The 15,393-nt window shown below is 53.0% G+C and overlaps 1 protein-coding gene across 1 annotated transcript in view; it reads right to left on the reverse strand.

Annotated features, from left to right (window-relative positions):
- The window catches only part of UBAC1 (UBA domain containing 1), a 287,889-nt gene that overhangs the window by 17,522 nt on the left and 254,974 nt on the right, over window positions 1–15,393 (reverse strand). The window contains exons 2-4 of the mRNA XM_050760085.1: window positions 12,374–12,549; window positions 6,767–6,887; window positions 5,129–5,202 (exon numbers count right to left, since the gene is read on the reverse strand). Coding sequence (XP_050616042.1) covers window positions 5,129–5,202; window positions 6,767–6,887; window positions 12,374–12,549 — 371 coding nt within the window. The remainder of the gene's footprint in view (window positions 1–5,128; window positions 5,203–6,766; window positions 6,888–12,373; window positions 12,550–15,393) is intronic.

Consider the following 15,393-nt stretch of genomic DNA (forward strand, 5'->3'; position numbering starts at 1 on the left):
GGCGGGCAGAACTCGAGGACGGCGGCACGCTCCCCGTGCCTGGCAGTTGCCCGTGCGTGGCTGCAGAGCATGAGCAGGAGGACACAGTCCACTCTGGGTCAGGTTACATCACGCGGCACAGCCGACTCTGGAGAAAGAGCATGATCCTTGGTGGGCCTCACCTAATCAGACAGGTCCTTAAAAGGGATGGGTCTCTTTCTGGAAAGAGAGATTCAACACTTCAGAAATCCCGCTCCTGGCTCTGAAGGAGGAGGAGGCTGTGTGGGTAGGAATGCGGGCCACGCCCAGGCCCTGAGAGCAGCCCCCAGCCGGCAACCAGCAAGAAAATGGGTCGGAACTGGACTCTGCCAACCGCCGGAAGACCTCAGAAGCAGAATCTTTCCCAGCCTCGGAAAGGAAGGCAGCCCTTCAGCACCCTGAACACAGCCCTTCGGCACTCTGATTTCAGCTCGAGACCCTGAGCACAGAAACCAGCTGAACTCACCCAGCCAGACTTCTGCCCTACAGAACTGCAAGCTACAAGCCGAGTGCTGTTTTAAGCGCCTACGTGCGTGGCGATTTGTTGCGTGGCAACGGAAAACTTGCACAGACTTAGCAAACTCTACCACAGGAGAGAGGCCGTGCAGCAGGCCTGGAAGGCAGCGACTCAGACAGATGCGCAGGCCAGAGGGATGTGGAGGGACAGCCCCAGGAGAAAGGGAAGGCCCCGGCGACCTGACATCTGTGCCCATGTTTCCAGAAGCTTTATCAGCTCTGTGGAAGAGCGTGAAAAAATGAGCGATAAGCCTACAAGAAACTCAACAAGCAAACGAAAGGAAGAGGCAAGTATTAATTCCAGGAAAAACAAAGTTGTGTGAGAAGGATGGATAATCTTAATCTATTTTGCTCACGGCTGAAAACTACACTTCAATTATAATAGTAATGAAAGCCCTGAGATCTTCAACCAGCATTATAATCTAACCCTCAAGGGAGGAGAGAGGGAGGTACTACAGTTTCTTCATCAAGAAGTCAATAGAGACTAAAGTTGGTCATTCAAGGAATAGTAATATACACTTATTATTTAGAAATCAGGAAGAGAATTGCTAAAGATAAAAAGAGTTACGAGTGGTTGGGCCAGGCGCGGTGGCTTACGCCTGTAATCCCAACACTTTGGGAGGCCAAGGTGGAAGAGACCACCTGAGCCCAGGAGTTCAAGACCAGCCTGGGCAACACGGCGAGGCCCCATGTCTAAAAAAAGATATAAAAATTAGTAAAGTGTGGTGGCACACACCTATAGTCCTAGTTGCTTTACTCCTGGGGCTGAGGGAGAAGGATCACTTAAGCCCAGGAGGCAGAGGTTGCAGTCAGGTGAGATCATACCACACACTCCAGCCTGATGTGCACTGCCTGGCTTGTGCCAACACGCCCAGCTAATTTTTTATGTTTTTTGTAGAGACAGGGTGTCATCATGCTGCCCAGGCTGGTCTCAAATTCCTGGGCTCAAGTGATCCTCCCACCTCAGCCTCCCAAAGTGCTGCGACTACAGGCGTGGGCCACTGCACCCAGCCAAGACCACTAATTCTTATTAAAAGATGTGTAGTATTATTTGACCTTTTAAAAACATACGTCACTTTGACTTACAAATTAATTCATAAATACAAAAATTAGCTGGGTATGGTGGCACACACCTGTGGTCCCAGCTACTCGGGAGGCTGAGGCAGGAGGACTCCTTAAGCCCAGGAGGTCAAGGTTGCAATGAGTTATGATTGTACCACTGCACTGTGGCCTGGGCAACAGAGTGAGATCCTGTCTCTGAAACAAAACCAAAAACTAAACTAAAAATTAATTTAGGCCAAGCGCGATGACTCATGCCTGTAATCCTAGCACTTTGGGAGGCTGAGGCAGGTGGATTACCTGAGGTCAGGAGTTCGAGACCAGCCTGGCCAACATGGTGAAACCCCGTCTCTTGTAAAAATACAAAAAATTAGCCGGGCGCGGTGGCACGCACCTGTAATTCCAGCTACTCGGGAGGCTGAGGCAGGAGAATCATTTGAACCTGGGGGACAGAGGTTGCAGTGAGCCAAGATTGCGCCACTGCACTCTAGCTTAGGTAACAAGAGCGAAACTGTCTCAAAAATAACAATAATAATAATTAATTCATAAAAATATGAATTGATATCTTATAATGTTTCAGTTTGCAAATATTTGAAGAGAAAAGGTAAGCTCCTCAAGTTAGCTCCAAGCTACCCATCCAAGGGTCTGTGGGGCAGTGGCTATCCGGTCAGACACCACTGTTTATATTAGTTACGGGCCTGTAAGTCTGAACACCAACGGTCAAACTGTAATCTGAGAACTGTGAATGCTGCCTGCAGCAGTTCCCAGAAACAGGCCTGACTCAGGGACAGGCGGAGGCAGGCCCAGATCTGTCCACTGCAGATGGGTGGGGCGGCAGCCTGTGTGTTACTCATGCGTGGCTAGGTGTGGCTGAAGATAAGGAGGGGACCCAAGCCCAGGGCGCTCTTCCTGGGGACCCGTGGTCCCAGAGAAACCCAAAAATAGCTTATGCACTCCCAGGCATGGGCCTGGCCCAAAAGAGTTGGGCCCGCTGCTTCTCTGCGGTGAACACTCTCCTTAGCCTCTCAAAGCACGAGTAAGAAACTCTACCCTCGAGATAAGTAATGCAAAGACAGCAGGGGAAAGTGGCTGCCCTTCTCGCCAGCAGGCTCCACGCTCGGCCCGGGCTCGGGCCCTGCTGTGGGGTAGGACGTGCCACTTGCAGAACGCATCTTCCTCTGCTCAGTGAGCTTTCCAAAGTGTGAGCTTCTGGGGCAGCCAGCAAACACCACGCTGCACGGTTCTCCTAAGGGACACGCGTGAGTGGACGGTGCAGACCACGAGTCGGTAACGTGTGTGTGAATGTACACACCAAGGCCATCCAGTTCTGTTTTGCAAGAAACAGACAAGACAGGCAGAACTCAGCCCCTCTTAGTATGAAGAGTGCAGGCTGAGTGTCCCCCATCTGAAATGCCTGGGGCCAGAACCCCTCTTAGTATGAAGAGTGCAGGCTGAGGATCCCCCATCTGAAATGCCTGGGACCAGAACCCCTCTTAGTATGAAGAGTACAGGCTGAGTGTCCCCCATCTGAAATGCCTGGGGCCAGAACCCCTCTTAGTATGAAGAGTGCAGGCTGAGCGTCCCCCATTTGAAATGCCTGGGGCCAGAACCCCTCTTAGTATGAAGAGTGCAGGCTGAGGATCCCCCATCCGAAACGCCTGGGACCAGAACCCCTCTTAGTATGAAGAGTGCAGGCTGAGTGTCCCCCATCTGAAATGCCTGGGGCCAGAACCCCTCTTAGTATGAAGAGTGCAGGCTGAGTGTCCCCCATCTGAAATGCCTGGGACCAGAACCCCTCTTAGTATGAAGAGTGCAGGCTGAGTGTCCCCCATCTGAAATGCCTGGGGCCAGAACCCCTCTTAGTATGAAGAGTGCAGGCTGAGTGTCCCCCATCTGAAATGCCTGGGACCAGAACCCCTCTTAGTATGAAGAGTGCAGGCTGAGTGTCCCCCATCTGAAATGCCTGGGGCCAGAACCCCTCTTAGTATGAAGAGTGCAGGCTGAGTGTCCCCCATCTGAAATGCCTGGGGCCAGAACCCCTCTTAGTATGAAGAGTGCAGGCTGAGTGTCCCCCATCTGAAATGCCTGGGGCCAGAACCCCTCTTAGTATGAAGAGTGCAGGCTGAGGATCCCCCATCTGAAACGCCTGGGGCCAGAACCCCTCTTAGTATGAAGAGTACAGGCTGAGTGTCCCCCATCTGAAATGCCTGGGACCAGAACTGGTTCGGATTTCGGGTTTTTTCAGATTTGGGAATATCTGCATTCCAAATAATAAACTCGAAAAGCACCAACGAGCACTTCCATTAAGTGTCATTTCGGCACTCAAAAAGTTTCGGACTGCGGTGCATGTGGATTTTTGGATGGGGATGCCGAGCCTGTGCGGTGTGAGGCGCAGCTTGTCGCGAGTGCCCCCTCGCCGGCCACTCTCTGTACGCGCAGCCCTTATTCCGTGTGGAGGTTGGTTACCAACTTCCCTCCGTTTTTCTGTCAGGACCGACTTGGCTGCTTGAGAAGAGGAGGGAACGGGAGCACACGCAGGTGAAGGCGGACAGCAGCACGGGAGTGAACTGTCACGCAGGATGTGCCCCTACTCTCCTATCTGTCTCAAACAACTCAGAGGCAGGTTTTCTGTGCTGGTCCCGTGAGCAGGGACCAGGACTGACATGGATTAAACAGGCTCTGCCAGGAGAGAGAACCCCTTATAACCACATCTACTGTAAATGGCAAATATGTGGGTTGGTGAACAACTAGTATGGAGAACTTCTTTATAATTCTTTTTAAAAATTATTTATTTATTTATTAAATTTTGAGATGGAGTCTCACTCTGTTGCCAGGCTGGAGTGCAGTGGCACGATCTCGGCTCACTGCAACCTCTACCTCCCGAGTAGCTGGGACTACAGGTGCGCGTCACCACGCCCAGCTAATTTTTTTGTATTTTTAGTAGAAACGGGGTTTCACCATATTGGCCAGGATGGTCTCAATCTCTGGGATTACAGGCACGAGCCACCGTACCCGGCCTATAATTATTATTTTTTTCTTTTTTTTTGAGACAGAGTCTCGCTCTGTTGCCCAGGCTGGAGAGCAGTGGCACGATCTCAGCTTACAGCAAGCTCCACCTCCCAGGTTCACACGGTTCTCCTGCCTCAGTCTCCCAAGTAGCTGGGACTACAAGCGCCCACCACCATGCCCAGCTAATTTTTTGTATTTTTTTTTTTTTTAGTAGAGACAGGGTTTCATGGTGTTAGCCAGGATGGTCTCGATCTCCTGACCTTGTGATCCACCCGCCTCGGCCTCCCAAAGTGCTGGGATTACAGGCGTGAGCCACAGCGCCTGGCCATTTTTTTGTATCTTTTTTAGTAGAGACGGGGTTTCACCATGTTAGCCAGGATGGTCTCAATCTCCTGACCTGGTGATCTGCCCACCTCGGCCCCCTAAAGTGCTGGCATTACAGGCGTGAGCCACCGCACCTGGCCTATAATTCTTAAATGTAAACTTCTACCAATCAAGGTCCCCAATTGCAAACTTTGAAATTTACCTTTTCTTCTGCTGAGACCTCAGCCATCTTGGGAAGTGGTGATGGAGCACGCTTTTTTATCAATAATAGGACGTCTAGAAAAAACAACATGTATATCCATCACACTGGTTATCGTTTCATATCCACAGAACGGCATAAAGAGTGCTAGATGCCCTGAGAACAGAACAGCAGGAGTTCGGCCAGGCGCAGTGGCTCCCATCTGTAATCCTAGCACTTAGGGAGGCTGAGGTGGGCAAATCACCCAAGGTCAGGCGTTCGAGACCAGCCTGGTCAACACAGTGAAACCCCATCTCTACTAAAACTACAAAAATTAGCTGGGTGTGGTGGCGCACACCTGTAATCCCAGCTACTCAGGAGGCTGAGGCAGGAGAATCACTTGAACCCGGGAGGCGGAGGTTGCAGTGAGCCGAGCACCACTGCACTCCAGCCTGGGCAACAGAGCAAGACTTCGTCTTAAAAAAAAAAAAAAAGACGAAGAAGAAGAAGAAGAGCAGGGCTTCAGCTGGGTGCAGCGGCTCACTCCTACAAGCCCAGCACTCTGACAGGACGAGGCAGGCGGATCACTTGAGCCCAGGAGTCCAAGACCAGACTGGACAACATGGCAAGACCCCATCTCTACGAAAATACAAAAAATAGCTGCACATGGTGGCACATGCCCACAGTCCCAGCTACTTGGGAGACTGAGGTGAGAGGATTGCTTGAGCCCAGGAGGTCAAGGCAGCGGTGGGTCTGACTGTGCCTCTGTACTCCAGCCTGGGTGACTGAGCGACACCATGTCTCCGAACAGCAGGGATTCCTTTGGTCTCCCCAAACCAAGGATCTACACCAGCCTTCCCTCACTTTTTCAGGACGTCTGCGTGGCCCTAGCTGAGGTACAAGCTCCCAGGCCTGGCACAAAGCCCCAGGTGACCCGTGGCCCCAGAGGCGTGCACAGCATGGCCCCAGTAATTGTGCAACGAATTGGTGACAATCCTGCATGGGGCCCTCATTTTCACCAGCTCAATTTTGAAAAAGTCTGTGAGGCCGGAGAGTTTACTCTCAACCCTCGGAGGTCAAAACCTGAGATGTGGCTCATCCTCAGCCCACGACGGTGACCACCCCCCACTGGCTTGGAGCTTGATGGTCACCTCAGTGGGTATCTGTTAGCAAAACTTCCAGGATTTTCAAAGCAGCTTACTTCAAGGAATTCCATCAGTAAAGGCATTATTTGAATGACATAACCAAAACCGATGTTAGCTCTTCAAGTGCCTCCAGACACAAAACCATAAGCAATTAAATGGACGTGTGTGTCTAACACTGCACTGGGATGCTGACAACAATCCCCACAACGAAGGTGAAAGCTGCAGAGCCCCTGGAGTCTCTCGCTTTGCTCCAAACAGAACTAAAAGCAAAATGCACGTGTGGTGTCTCAAATGTCTGCTGCTTGTTCCATTTCAATTTCTGCTGTTTTTCACAGGTATTCTATCACGGAACTCTTTTTAATAAAGGAAAAACAGAATGCTCTTAGTCGATCGCATTTTCGTGCTCGTGTCCAGCTCAGAACACTGACTCCTGTGGGTGGACCACCCCCTCCTAGCTCCAGCACCCCCAGCAGCGCACGATGCCTGATGCCAACCCGCCCGCCCACAGCAGCCTTACCTTGGTCCTGGATGTTCTCTTCCAGGATGGTCCTGGCATCACTCAGCACCCTCTCTGAGGCAGCGTGGATTAATTTATGATGGGTTATACTTTTGGGATCTTCTAAGCTCCCATGAGCACACTGGGGAAAAATAGATATTTCAAGGCAGAAAATAAGTAAATCGTAATTCTAATAACATAGGACCTGGCATCCCAAGCCACACCTGGAATTTACTGGGTTTCCTTATGAGCTAAGAAATTACACCATGGATGAAATTCAAGAATTCCCACTAATAGTAGATGGCAAATGAAGCATCACAGCGCCAGATCCCCTGGGCCAGTGAGCTGATCCCCAGCCCACGGAGTACTCCTGAAGCAAGCTCCCAGCTCTGACATACCACACACCCTACTGACAATTCACAGCCACCAGAATTGCTTCTTCGGTCTAGAAAGATCTGGAAAATAATTTTAAATGAAAATAGCAGATCCATTGTTTTCTGATGGTCTAAAGACCTACCTATGTTTTGGGCAGTCGTTTTTCTTTCTTCCACAGATGCAAGAAAGGGGCCCAAGAGAGTGCCCAGAAAGAAGACGGGCTCACAGAGAGCCCGAGACTGGGATAGGAGGAGCACTTGGCATGATTGCTCTTGGCTTGGCCGAGTTCACTAAGCAACAGCCATGCTGCACCCTGAGATTGGGATAAGAGGGGCACTTAGCATGACTGCTCTTGGCTTGGCCCAGCTCACGGAGCAGCAGCCATGCTGCACCCCTGGGCGGCTCGAAGGGGGACCGATGGGCACACAGTCACCAGGACCCTGGAAACCCTGCAACACCCGCACAGGGAACGGGAGGCAACACGTGGGCAGCAGTGAGGAGATCCCCCTCACACACACCACAGCCACCTCTGACCAGTGCTCACGGGGGACCTGGGAAGCCATCTTGACAGCTACCGACTGCAAACTCCAGGAGGACGTTGGAGCAGACGGCTATGATCCCTTCCAACCCTGCCATTACGAAGACCTCACAGCCAACTGCTGGCAGGGGTGGATCCTGCTCCTCAGTTCAGCCAGCATCCTCTCTGCAAAACAGCACACAGCTGTCCCTGACTCATGCACATGGCACTGGCTTGCGGGATCTCTGCTTTCCTTTGGACACGGGGGCTCTGCGTGTCGGCTCACCATTTTGTGAAGAACGGCAAACACCGATGGTGCCACATGATGAAGACCAAGGTCGGTACATGTGCCTGCGTGTTCGTGCCCAAGTCGGTCCAGAGCTCCACGACTCCACCCTATTATCTATCTGTCTCAGCACCATACGGCCCGACACATCACACCACACCCCAGCACACCAAACAGCGCCCACCTAAATACCCACCGTTTCCACAGCCTGGCCTGAAAACCCTTCAGAACTCAGAGCTTGGGCGGCGAGAAGGCTGACTATTTTCTTGCTCTTACAGATCCCCTGAGGTTAGATAGTAGAATTACCTGAAGATCAGAAAAGGATGAAACCCTCAAGGGGCACTTTCTAAACCTGGTAGCGGGCTCAGCCCGTGGGTCAGGAGCATGGCCCAGCCTGGAGCGGGGCCGGGGCACCACCCCAGGACAGGCCGTCCTCAGACGTCTCAGGTGGCCGGGCAGAGGCCCCGCTGGCAGCTCACTTTCTACCTCCCTTTGCTGCCACAGAGGCTCTGAAACACCCAGCACACACAACTGCTTGCTGGGAAAGAAAATCTAAGCACACACTTCACCTCTCAACACTGGCATTTGAAGAGTAACTGGAATTTTCTGTTACTCTTTTTTGAAAAAGTAAAAAAAAAGTTTTGAAATAGGGGCTGTCACTCCTTCACACACAAGACTGGCCAGGCTGAGGGGATGTGAGGGGGGACGCGGCTACTGGGAAGACACACTCCTGCCATTTATGACAGGGCAGAGAGCCCCTCAAGTGCCTCTGGATTTGACAATGGCTCTGCTCACTGAAATACTGGGGGTGCTTCTTCACGATCCTAAAGTTTGCAGGCCAGTTCATTTATCAAGTTCAGAATATACAGACTACGAAATGCAATTTTCCAAAATAATTCTCCTACCGATTCCCAAAAAACCTGTAGTCCACGTGTCACCAGCACACCAGAAACAACGTGGAAGCACTAGGACGACCACGTCACTCTGCTTCTTTGTCCTCAGCAGAAGCTGGGGTATGGCAGCAAAAAAGCCCCAGCCAAGGCCGCTGGAGGAGGCCCTCACACCCCCACCCCTCTACATCCTGCTCCTCCCCAGAAGAGCACTAGGTTTCTGCTTGTTCCTGACGCAATCCGTCATCGGAGGACCCACCTTCATGCGATCTAGGAAATGGAAAATTTAACAGCTATACTAGTAGGTACTGTGTTCTATTTTGGCAATTTCATGAACTCCTTTTTTTTTTTAAAGACAAGGTCTCGTTCTGTCACCCAGGCTGGAGTGCAGTGGCACAATCTGCACTCATTGCAACCTCCAGTTCCCAGGTTCAAGAGATTCTTGTGCCTCAGCCTCCTGAGTAGGTGGGATTACAGGAGTCCGCTACTATGCCAGGCTGTTTTTTACATTTTCAGTAGAGAAGGGGTATCGCCATGCTGGCCAGGCTGGAATTTCGTGAATGTTTACGACACGCACCAAAAACTCTACCGCATCACAGGTACGATTTTCCTAAACTCATTAACCACCTGTTGTACAAGACGGGTTCCCCTGCCCGCTTCTCCATTCCAGGGCCGTGGAAGCTAGAGACCACCACGGTGATCCCAATTTGCACAAAACAGAAAAGGGAAAGACAACAGCAAGAGTTGTAATCATAAAGCCCCTCGATTCAGCAATGCACACCCAGGAGCACAGCGGGGAGAAGCCGACATCACGACCCTCCAGGTAGAGGGGAAAGAGGAAGGATAAAATCATGCCGGTGTCAGCACGCACTAGGGACCTGGCGAGGAGCAACAAAGCTAAAACACACCAGACCTCACTGCTGACGGCAGGATGACATCCAGGGATCGGCTTCCAGAGAGACGTTCAAATACACAACTTGAGGGTTCTCTTTTCTGACTAATGCATTCTAGCCCTGCCTGCAGAACCACGATGGGATGCGGTGGTGGGGAGCCTTTCTGACTCTCAGCTCTGGAGTCCTGAAATTTATGTCGGCTCTTGTGGTGTGGATATCCCCTGCCAGTCAGATCCTCCACACCTGCGGAGACTGCAGAGTGAAATACAATCTTAGTTTAAAGTAGGATAACGACAAAAAATCCCAAATGATACAGCGCAACATCAGATGGAGTAATAAATATCAGGAATATAATAATCAGCATCACATCGGAACTGGCTGCCTAACTGACCCCCAGTGCTCCTGAAATTCATGAGTGAGTATCTGCGGATCAAACAGCTCTCATTTCCTATTTCCTTTCATAAAAGAATGTCAAGGCGGGGCACGGTGGCTCAAGCCTGTAATCCCAGCACTTTGGGAGGCCGAGACGGGCAGATCACAAGGTCAGGAGATCGAGCCCATCCTGACTAACACGGTGAAACCCCGTCTCTACTAAAAAAATACAAAAAATTAGCCGGGCGAGGTGGCGGGCGCCTGTAGTCCCAGCTACTCGGGAGGCTGAGGCAGGAGAATGGCGGGAACCCCAGAGGCGGAGCTTGCAGTGAGCCGAGATCGCGCCACTGCACTCCAGCCTGGGCGACAGAGCGAGACTCCATCTCAAAAAAATGTCATGGTGGCGTGTGCATCGCGCCCTGAGGGAGTTAAACTAAATGCTGCACCAATGCAGGTGACATCCCATGTCGATGCAGTGTGGGGTCCACGGGATATTTTGGTCTATTCCATTAACCCACAAGTTTGTTTTGGTGCCACTCTGAGCCTGGCCCTGAACTTGCGGATATAAACCCAGCCGCCGAGGAGCTTCTGCACTGGTGCAGGGAGGATACAGCACCTCAGAGAAGTTTGTGGGATTTTTTTGTCTGTTGTAGTTTTTTTTGTTTGGAGACAGAGTCTTGCTCTGTTGCCAGGCTGGAGTGCAGGGGCGTGATCTCATCTCACTGCAACCTCCACTTCTCGGGTTCAAGTGATTCCCCTGCCTCAGCCTCCCGAGCAGCTGGGATTACAGGCACACGCCACCACGCCCGGCTAATTTTTTTGTATTTTAGTAGAGACGGGGTTTCACCATGTTGGCCAAGATGGTCTCGATTTCCTGACCTCATGATCCGCCCGCCTCGGCCTCCCAAAGTGCTGGGATTACAGGTGTGAGTCACCCTGCCAGCCCGGAGAAGTTTTTTAAAACACAAGCAACTAGGCAAGCAACAACGCCTGGCTCAAACAGCTTGGATGCCCACAGAGTTACCGGCGCTGGAGCTTAGTGCTGCCCCGATGGTTGTCCAGAAGGCAAAATCATGCAGACTGGGCCAGAAGAAAAGCAAGAAAGCAACCAAAACATACGGACCCTTGAACGCAGGGGGCTCAGCCCCCTCCTTGGTGTGAACCCTGAGGACAGCACCTCCCAGTTGTTCACAGCCAGTGCGTTGCAGACGGGACTTGCCAAGCCTGCCTCTGACAGTTCCAGAACTTCACAGAACCATGCTCACAAAAGCAACTCGAAAGTACACTATGCAAGCAGCTGCTATGGTAAGAACTGAAGTTTATCCTTAGAGACCACACTTAGCTCAAGTCTAACGCACCCAACCTGTCAACACAGATACGTAACTTATCACATGGAGTCGCCGCTAGAAAGCTGCGGCCTCCTTCAACCTAAATTCTGCCAAGCCCTCAGATCATGTCAAGTATAGACAGGAGGTCGGTCTGACACACAGATAGGCTGCTTAGCTGACCTTACTGAGTCCATTAGAGACTCGAGAACTAGTGCCAAAAATCAGCAACCTAAGGAACTAAATACACAGGAGTATTTCGGGTGAATAAACTTTAACAAGTGTCTCAGCCAGGAGACCCTACTCCTGGGCCTTCCCTCTTGACCAATTTTACCTCTGCAGAAAAGCAGGGGCGCAGGGCCTTGTCCCGCAGCGACACTATTTCAGGCACTCCAGCTAAGAGGCACAGTGGCCAGCCCGGCTGCGCCAGCCAGGAAAAGAGCTCCAAGCAGCCGGCTCTGCGGGAAAGGGGAAGAGGAAGGAGAAGGGGCCTCTTAATGAAGGAGCCTACGTTAATTCTCAGCTCTCAGAGAGGCTGCTGGAAAAAACCTCACCCCAACAGCAAAAAGGTACAACTGCTGGAAAGTCGTCAGGCCCTGCTCCGTCGGCGACTCCACTCTCCAGGCCTCAGTTTCCCGATCTGCCCCTAACTCCCTGCGTAGCTGCAGAGTTAACTGAGAGGCTGGAGTGTATGTAGAGGGCTCGGCCAGGCGGCTGGCACCGGGCGAGCGCTTAGCGACCGGTGTCCGCTGGCCAGGCCCGAGACGAGCGTCCAGAGGTGTGGGATCTGAAAGGGGGAGAGTCGGACAACCGGGCAGGAGGCGCTGCCTCCACCCCCGGAGAAGAGGGCCTGGGAGCTGCGGACTGGGCGGCGGACCCCAGGCCGGAGCGGTTCGGGGACTGAGGCAGGGTCCGCAGTCGGAGGCGTCCGGGGCGGGTGTTGGGGGCGGGGGAGGGGGCCCGGCCTTACGTGCTTGAGGCAGCGCTCCTTGAGCTTCTCCACCGAGGTGTCCTCGGTGGCCTCCTCCAGCCACTCGGCGCCGTCGGACGCGCAGATGTGCAGCCGCAGCACCTTGCCCGCGAAGATCTTCTCCTCCTGCACAAACATCCCGCCGCCGCCGCCGCAGGGGCCTGCGCCCGCCGCCCGGGCCCCTGAAGGTCACCGGGCAGACGGGCGGGGCGGGGGCGGGGCCAGGCCGCCCGCGCGCTCCTTCGCTGGGACGCCGCCGCCCCGCCCCGGCTCCCGTCTGCCTGGTCGCCGTCACTCGCTGCGGCCTCAGCGGTCGCCTCGCTCCCGCCGCTGCAGCCGCCGGGGGCGCGCTGTCGCCGCAGCACCGGAAGTGCGTCACGGGCGCCCCTGACGCATGCCGGGAGATGTGGTTCTCAGACAGGCGTCTCGCTCCCGCCGCCAGGGGCGCGCTGTGGCTACCGCAAAGGAATGCGCCACGGGGCGCGCCCGGAGCATGCCGGGAGCTGTAGTTCTCTGGCCGCTTCGTTGCTCCCCCACCTGCAGGCTCTTCCCACCCGGGGCACTCACCACGTGGGACCGTATAGGCTCTAAAGATAAAATACACGCTGGATCCCAAAGAAGTAACTGGAAAAAAGGATGTAAGGCATCTCGATAATGTTTTCATATTGATTACATGTTGAAATAATATTTTGTATCTATTAGGTTAAGTAAAATGTCATTAAAATTAATTTCACCTGTTTCTTTTAACCTTTTTAAGATAGAATTTTAAATTGCCCACACGGCTGCTGTGATATTTCTTGGAGTGCAGTGGCGCGATCTTAGCTCACTGCAAGCTCCGCCTCCCGGGTTCACGCCATTCTCCTGCCTCAGCCTCCCAACTAGCTGGGACTACAGGCATCCGCCACCGCGCCCGGCTAACTTTTTGTATTTTTAGTAGAGATGGGGTTTCACCGAGGTCTCGATCTCCTGACCTCGTGATCCGCCCGCCTCGGCCTCCCAAAGTGCTGGGATTACAGGCGTGAGCCACCGCGCCCGGCCTGCTGTGATACTTCTTTTGGACTGCACTGCTGTAGAACGGAGGCTCTCCAAAGAAATTGGCTTTAGGCCGGGCGCGGTGGCTCACGCTTGTAATCCCAGCACTTTAGGAGGCCGAGACGGGCAGATCACGAGGTCAGGAGATCGAGACCATCCTGGCTAACACGGTGAAACCCCGTCTCTACTAAAAAATACAAAAAAACTAGCCGGATGAGGTGGCGGCACCTGTAGTCCCAGCTACTCGGGAGGCTGAGGCAGGAGAATGGCGTAAACCCGGGAGGCGGAGCTTGCAGTGAGCTGAGATCCGGCCACTGCACTCCAGCCTGGGCGACAGAGCGAGACTCCGTCTCAAAAAAAAAAGAAAAAAAAAAAAAGAAATTGGCTTTAACAAGCCTAGGTGTCTCTGATTCACACGCAGGTCAGAGAGCCACTGTTCCCGCGAAGCCTAGGTTTGCGGGGCACCTAGAGGGGAGGGAAGCCGCCCTTGGTGCAGGTGGTGCCAGGACTCATTGTCGGTGGGGTGTGACAAAGAGTCTTTGCTTCCCCAAACTTAGGCAGCCTCCTAAACCTTCTACACCATCTGTGCTCTTCCTTGTAAAATCCAGTTTTAGCGAAGAGCCTTGCTAAGTGAGTTTAGCAAGAACTCCCAGCGTCTATATCAGATCACCCTCCACGTCTGGTCAGGTTCCTCCTCCCCCAGGTGCTGTCTGATAGCTCCAGCCCCTCTTCAGCAAGAACCCTGTCGGATCGGTTTAGCCAGAACCGCCCTCATCCCTGATGTTTTCTCCTATTAATTTTCCATTCACTGACCCCACCCTGCTCCCTGGCTGTCAGTTTCCGCTTGCCCTTGCTGTATTCGGAGCTGAGCCTGATCTCCCTCCGCACTGCAAGCCCCCGTGGTAGTGGTCCCTGTACCTAGCGCAACGGTCCCGAATAACGTCTTTCTTACCACACTCCTAAATATGAATTTTGTAGTTCGGTTAGACCTGAAGCATTGACTGATCTGTACTCATTCATCCCATTCATTTAAAAAACCTTTACTGCGCCGGGCGCGGTGGCTCAAGCCTGTAATCCCAGCACTTTGGGAGGCCGAGACGGGCGGATCACGAGGTCGGGAGATCGAGACCACCCTGGCTAACACGGTGAAACCCCGTCTCTACTAAAAAATACAAAAAAAAAACTAGCCGGGCGTGGTGGCGGGCGCCTGTAGTCCCAGCTACTCGGGAGGCTGAGGCAGGAGAATGGTGTAAACCTGGGAGGCGGAGCTTGCAGTGAGCTGAAATCCGGCCACTGCACTCCAGCCTGGGGGACAGAGCGAGACTCGGTCTCAAAAAAAAAAAAAAAAAAAAAAAAAAAACCTTTACTGCGCAGAGATGAGTAAGGCACGGTTCCCGTTCTCAGAGGTTAGCAGTCTAACCCGGGAGGCTGTCTCCGTCTCTCGCCTGCAGGTTTTTGCTCTCTCCACACCATTTTGCACACACGTCCTCATTTTTCTCCTGATAATTCCAACCTTGTCCAGATTCCATGTGTCCAGCTCAGCACTTACTAATTGCCTCTTACGAGCGGGAGCCTCTGCTACTCAGTGAAAATACGGTAGTGATTAAGATCAGACACGAGGATCCAGTCCTGGAATGGGGCATTTTAAACACAGGAAGCAGAAGTACCGACTGTTGGAGACCCTAGTGCAGTCGGTGGTAGTATCGTGGAAGCTGGTGGAGGAGGAAGGGGTGGAACACCAAGGTGGTGAGCGGAGAGTGGGAGAAGCCAGAGGGCTTGGGGGAGCCAGGTCAGAGCATTCAGACGTTGCTTAGAGAGCCACTCAAGGTGTGACCAAGAGGCAGAATGAATGGTGATGGTTGTGGAGGGAACAGGGAAAAGGGCAGGGCGTCCTTCCAGGGGAGCAATGTGGAGGGAGGGGGAAAGGAGAAGGGGGCTTCCAGTGGCCTGTGGGAGGGGAGGCCAGCAGGACTGGTGTAGACACAAGA

The sequence above is a fragment of the Macaca thibetana genome, chromosome 15 (assembly GCF_024542745.1).
Source record: "Macaca thibetana thibetana isolate TM-01 chromosome 15, ASM2454274v1, whole genome shotgun sequence".
NCBI classification, from domain to species: domain Eukaryota; kingdom Metazoa; phylum Chordata; class Mammalia; order Primates; family Cercopithecidae; genus Macaca; species Macaca thibetana.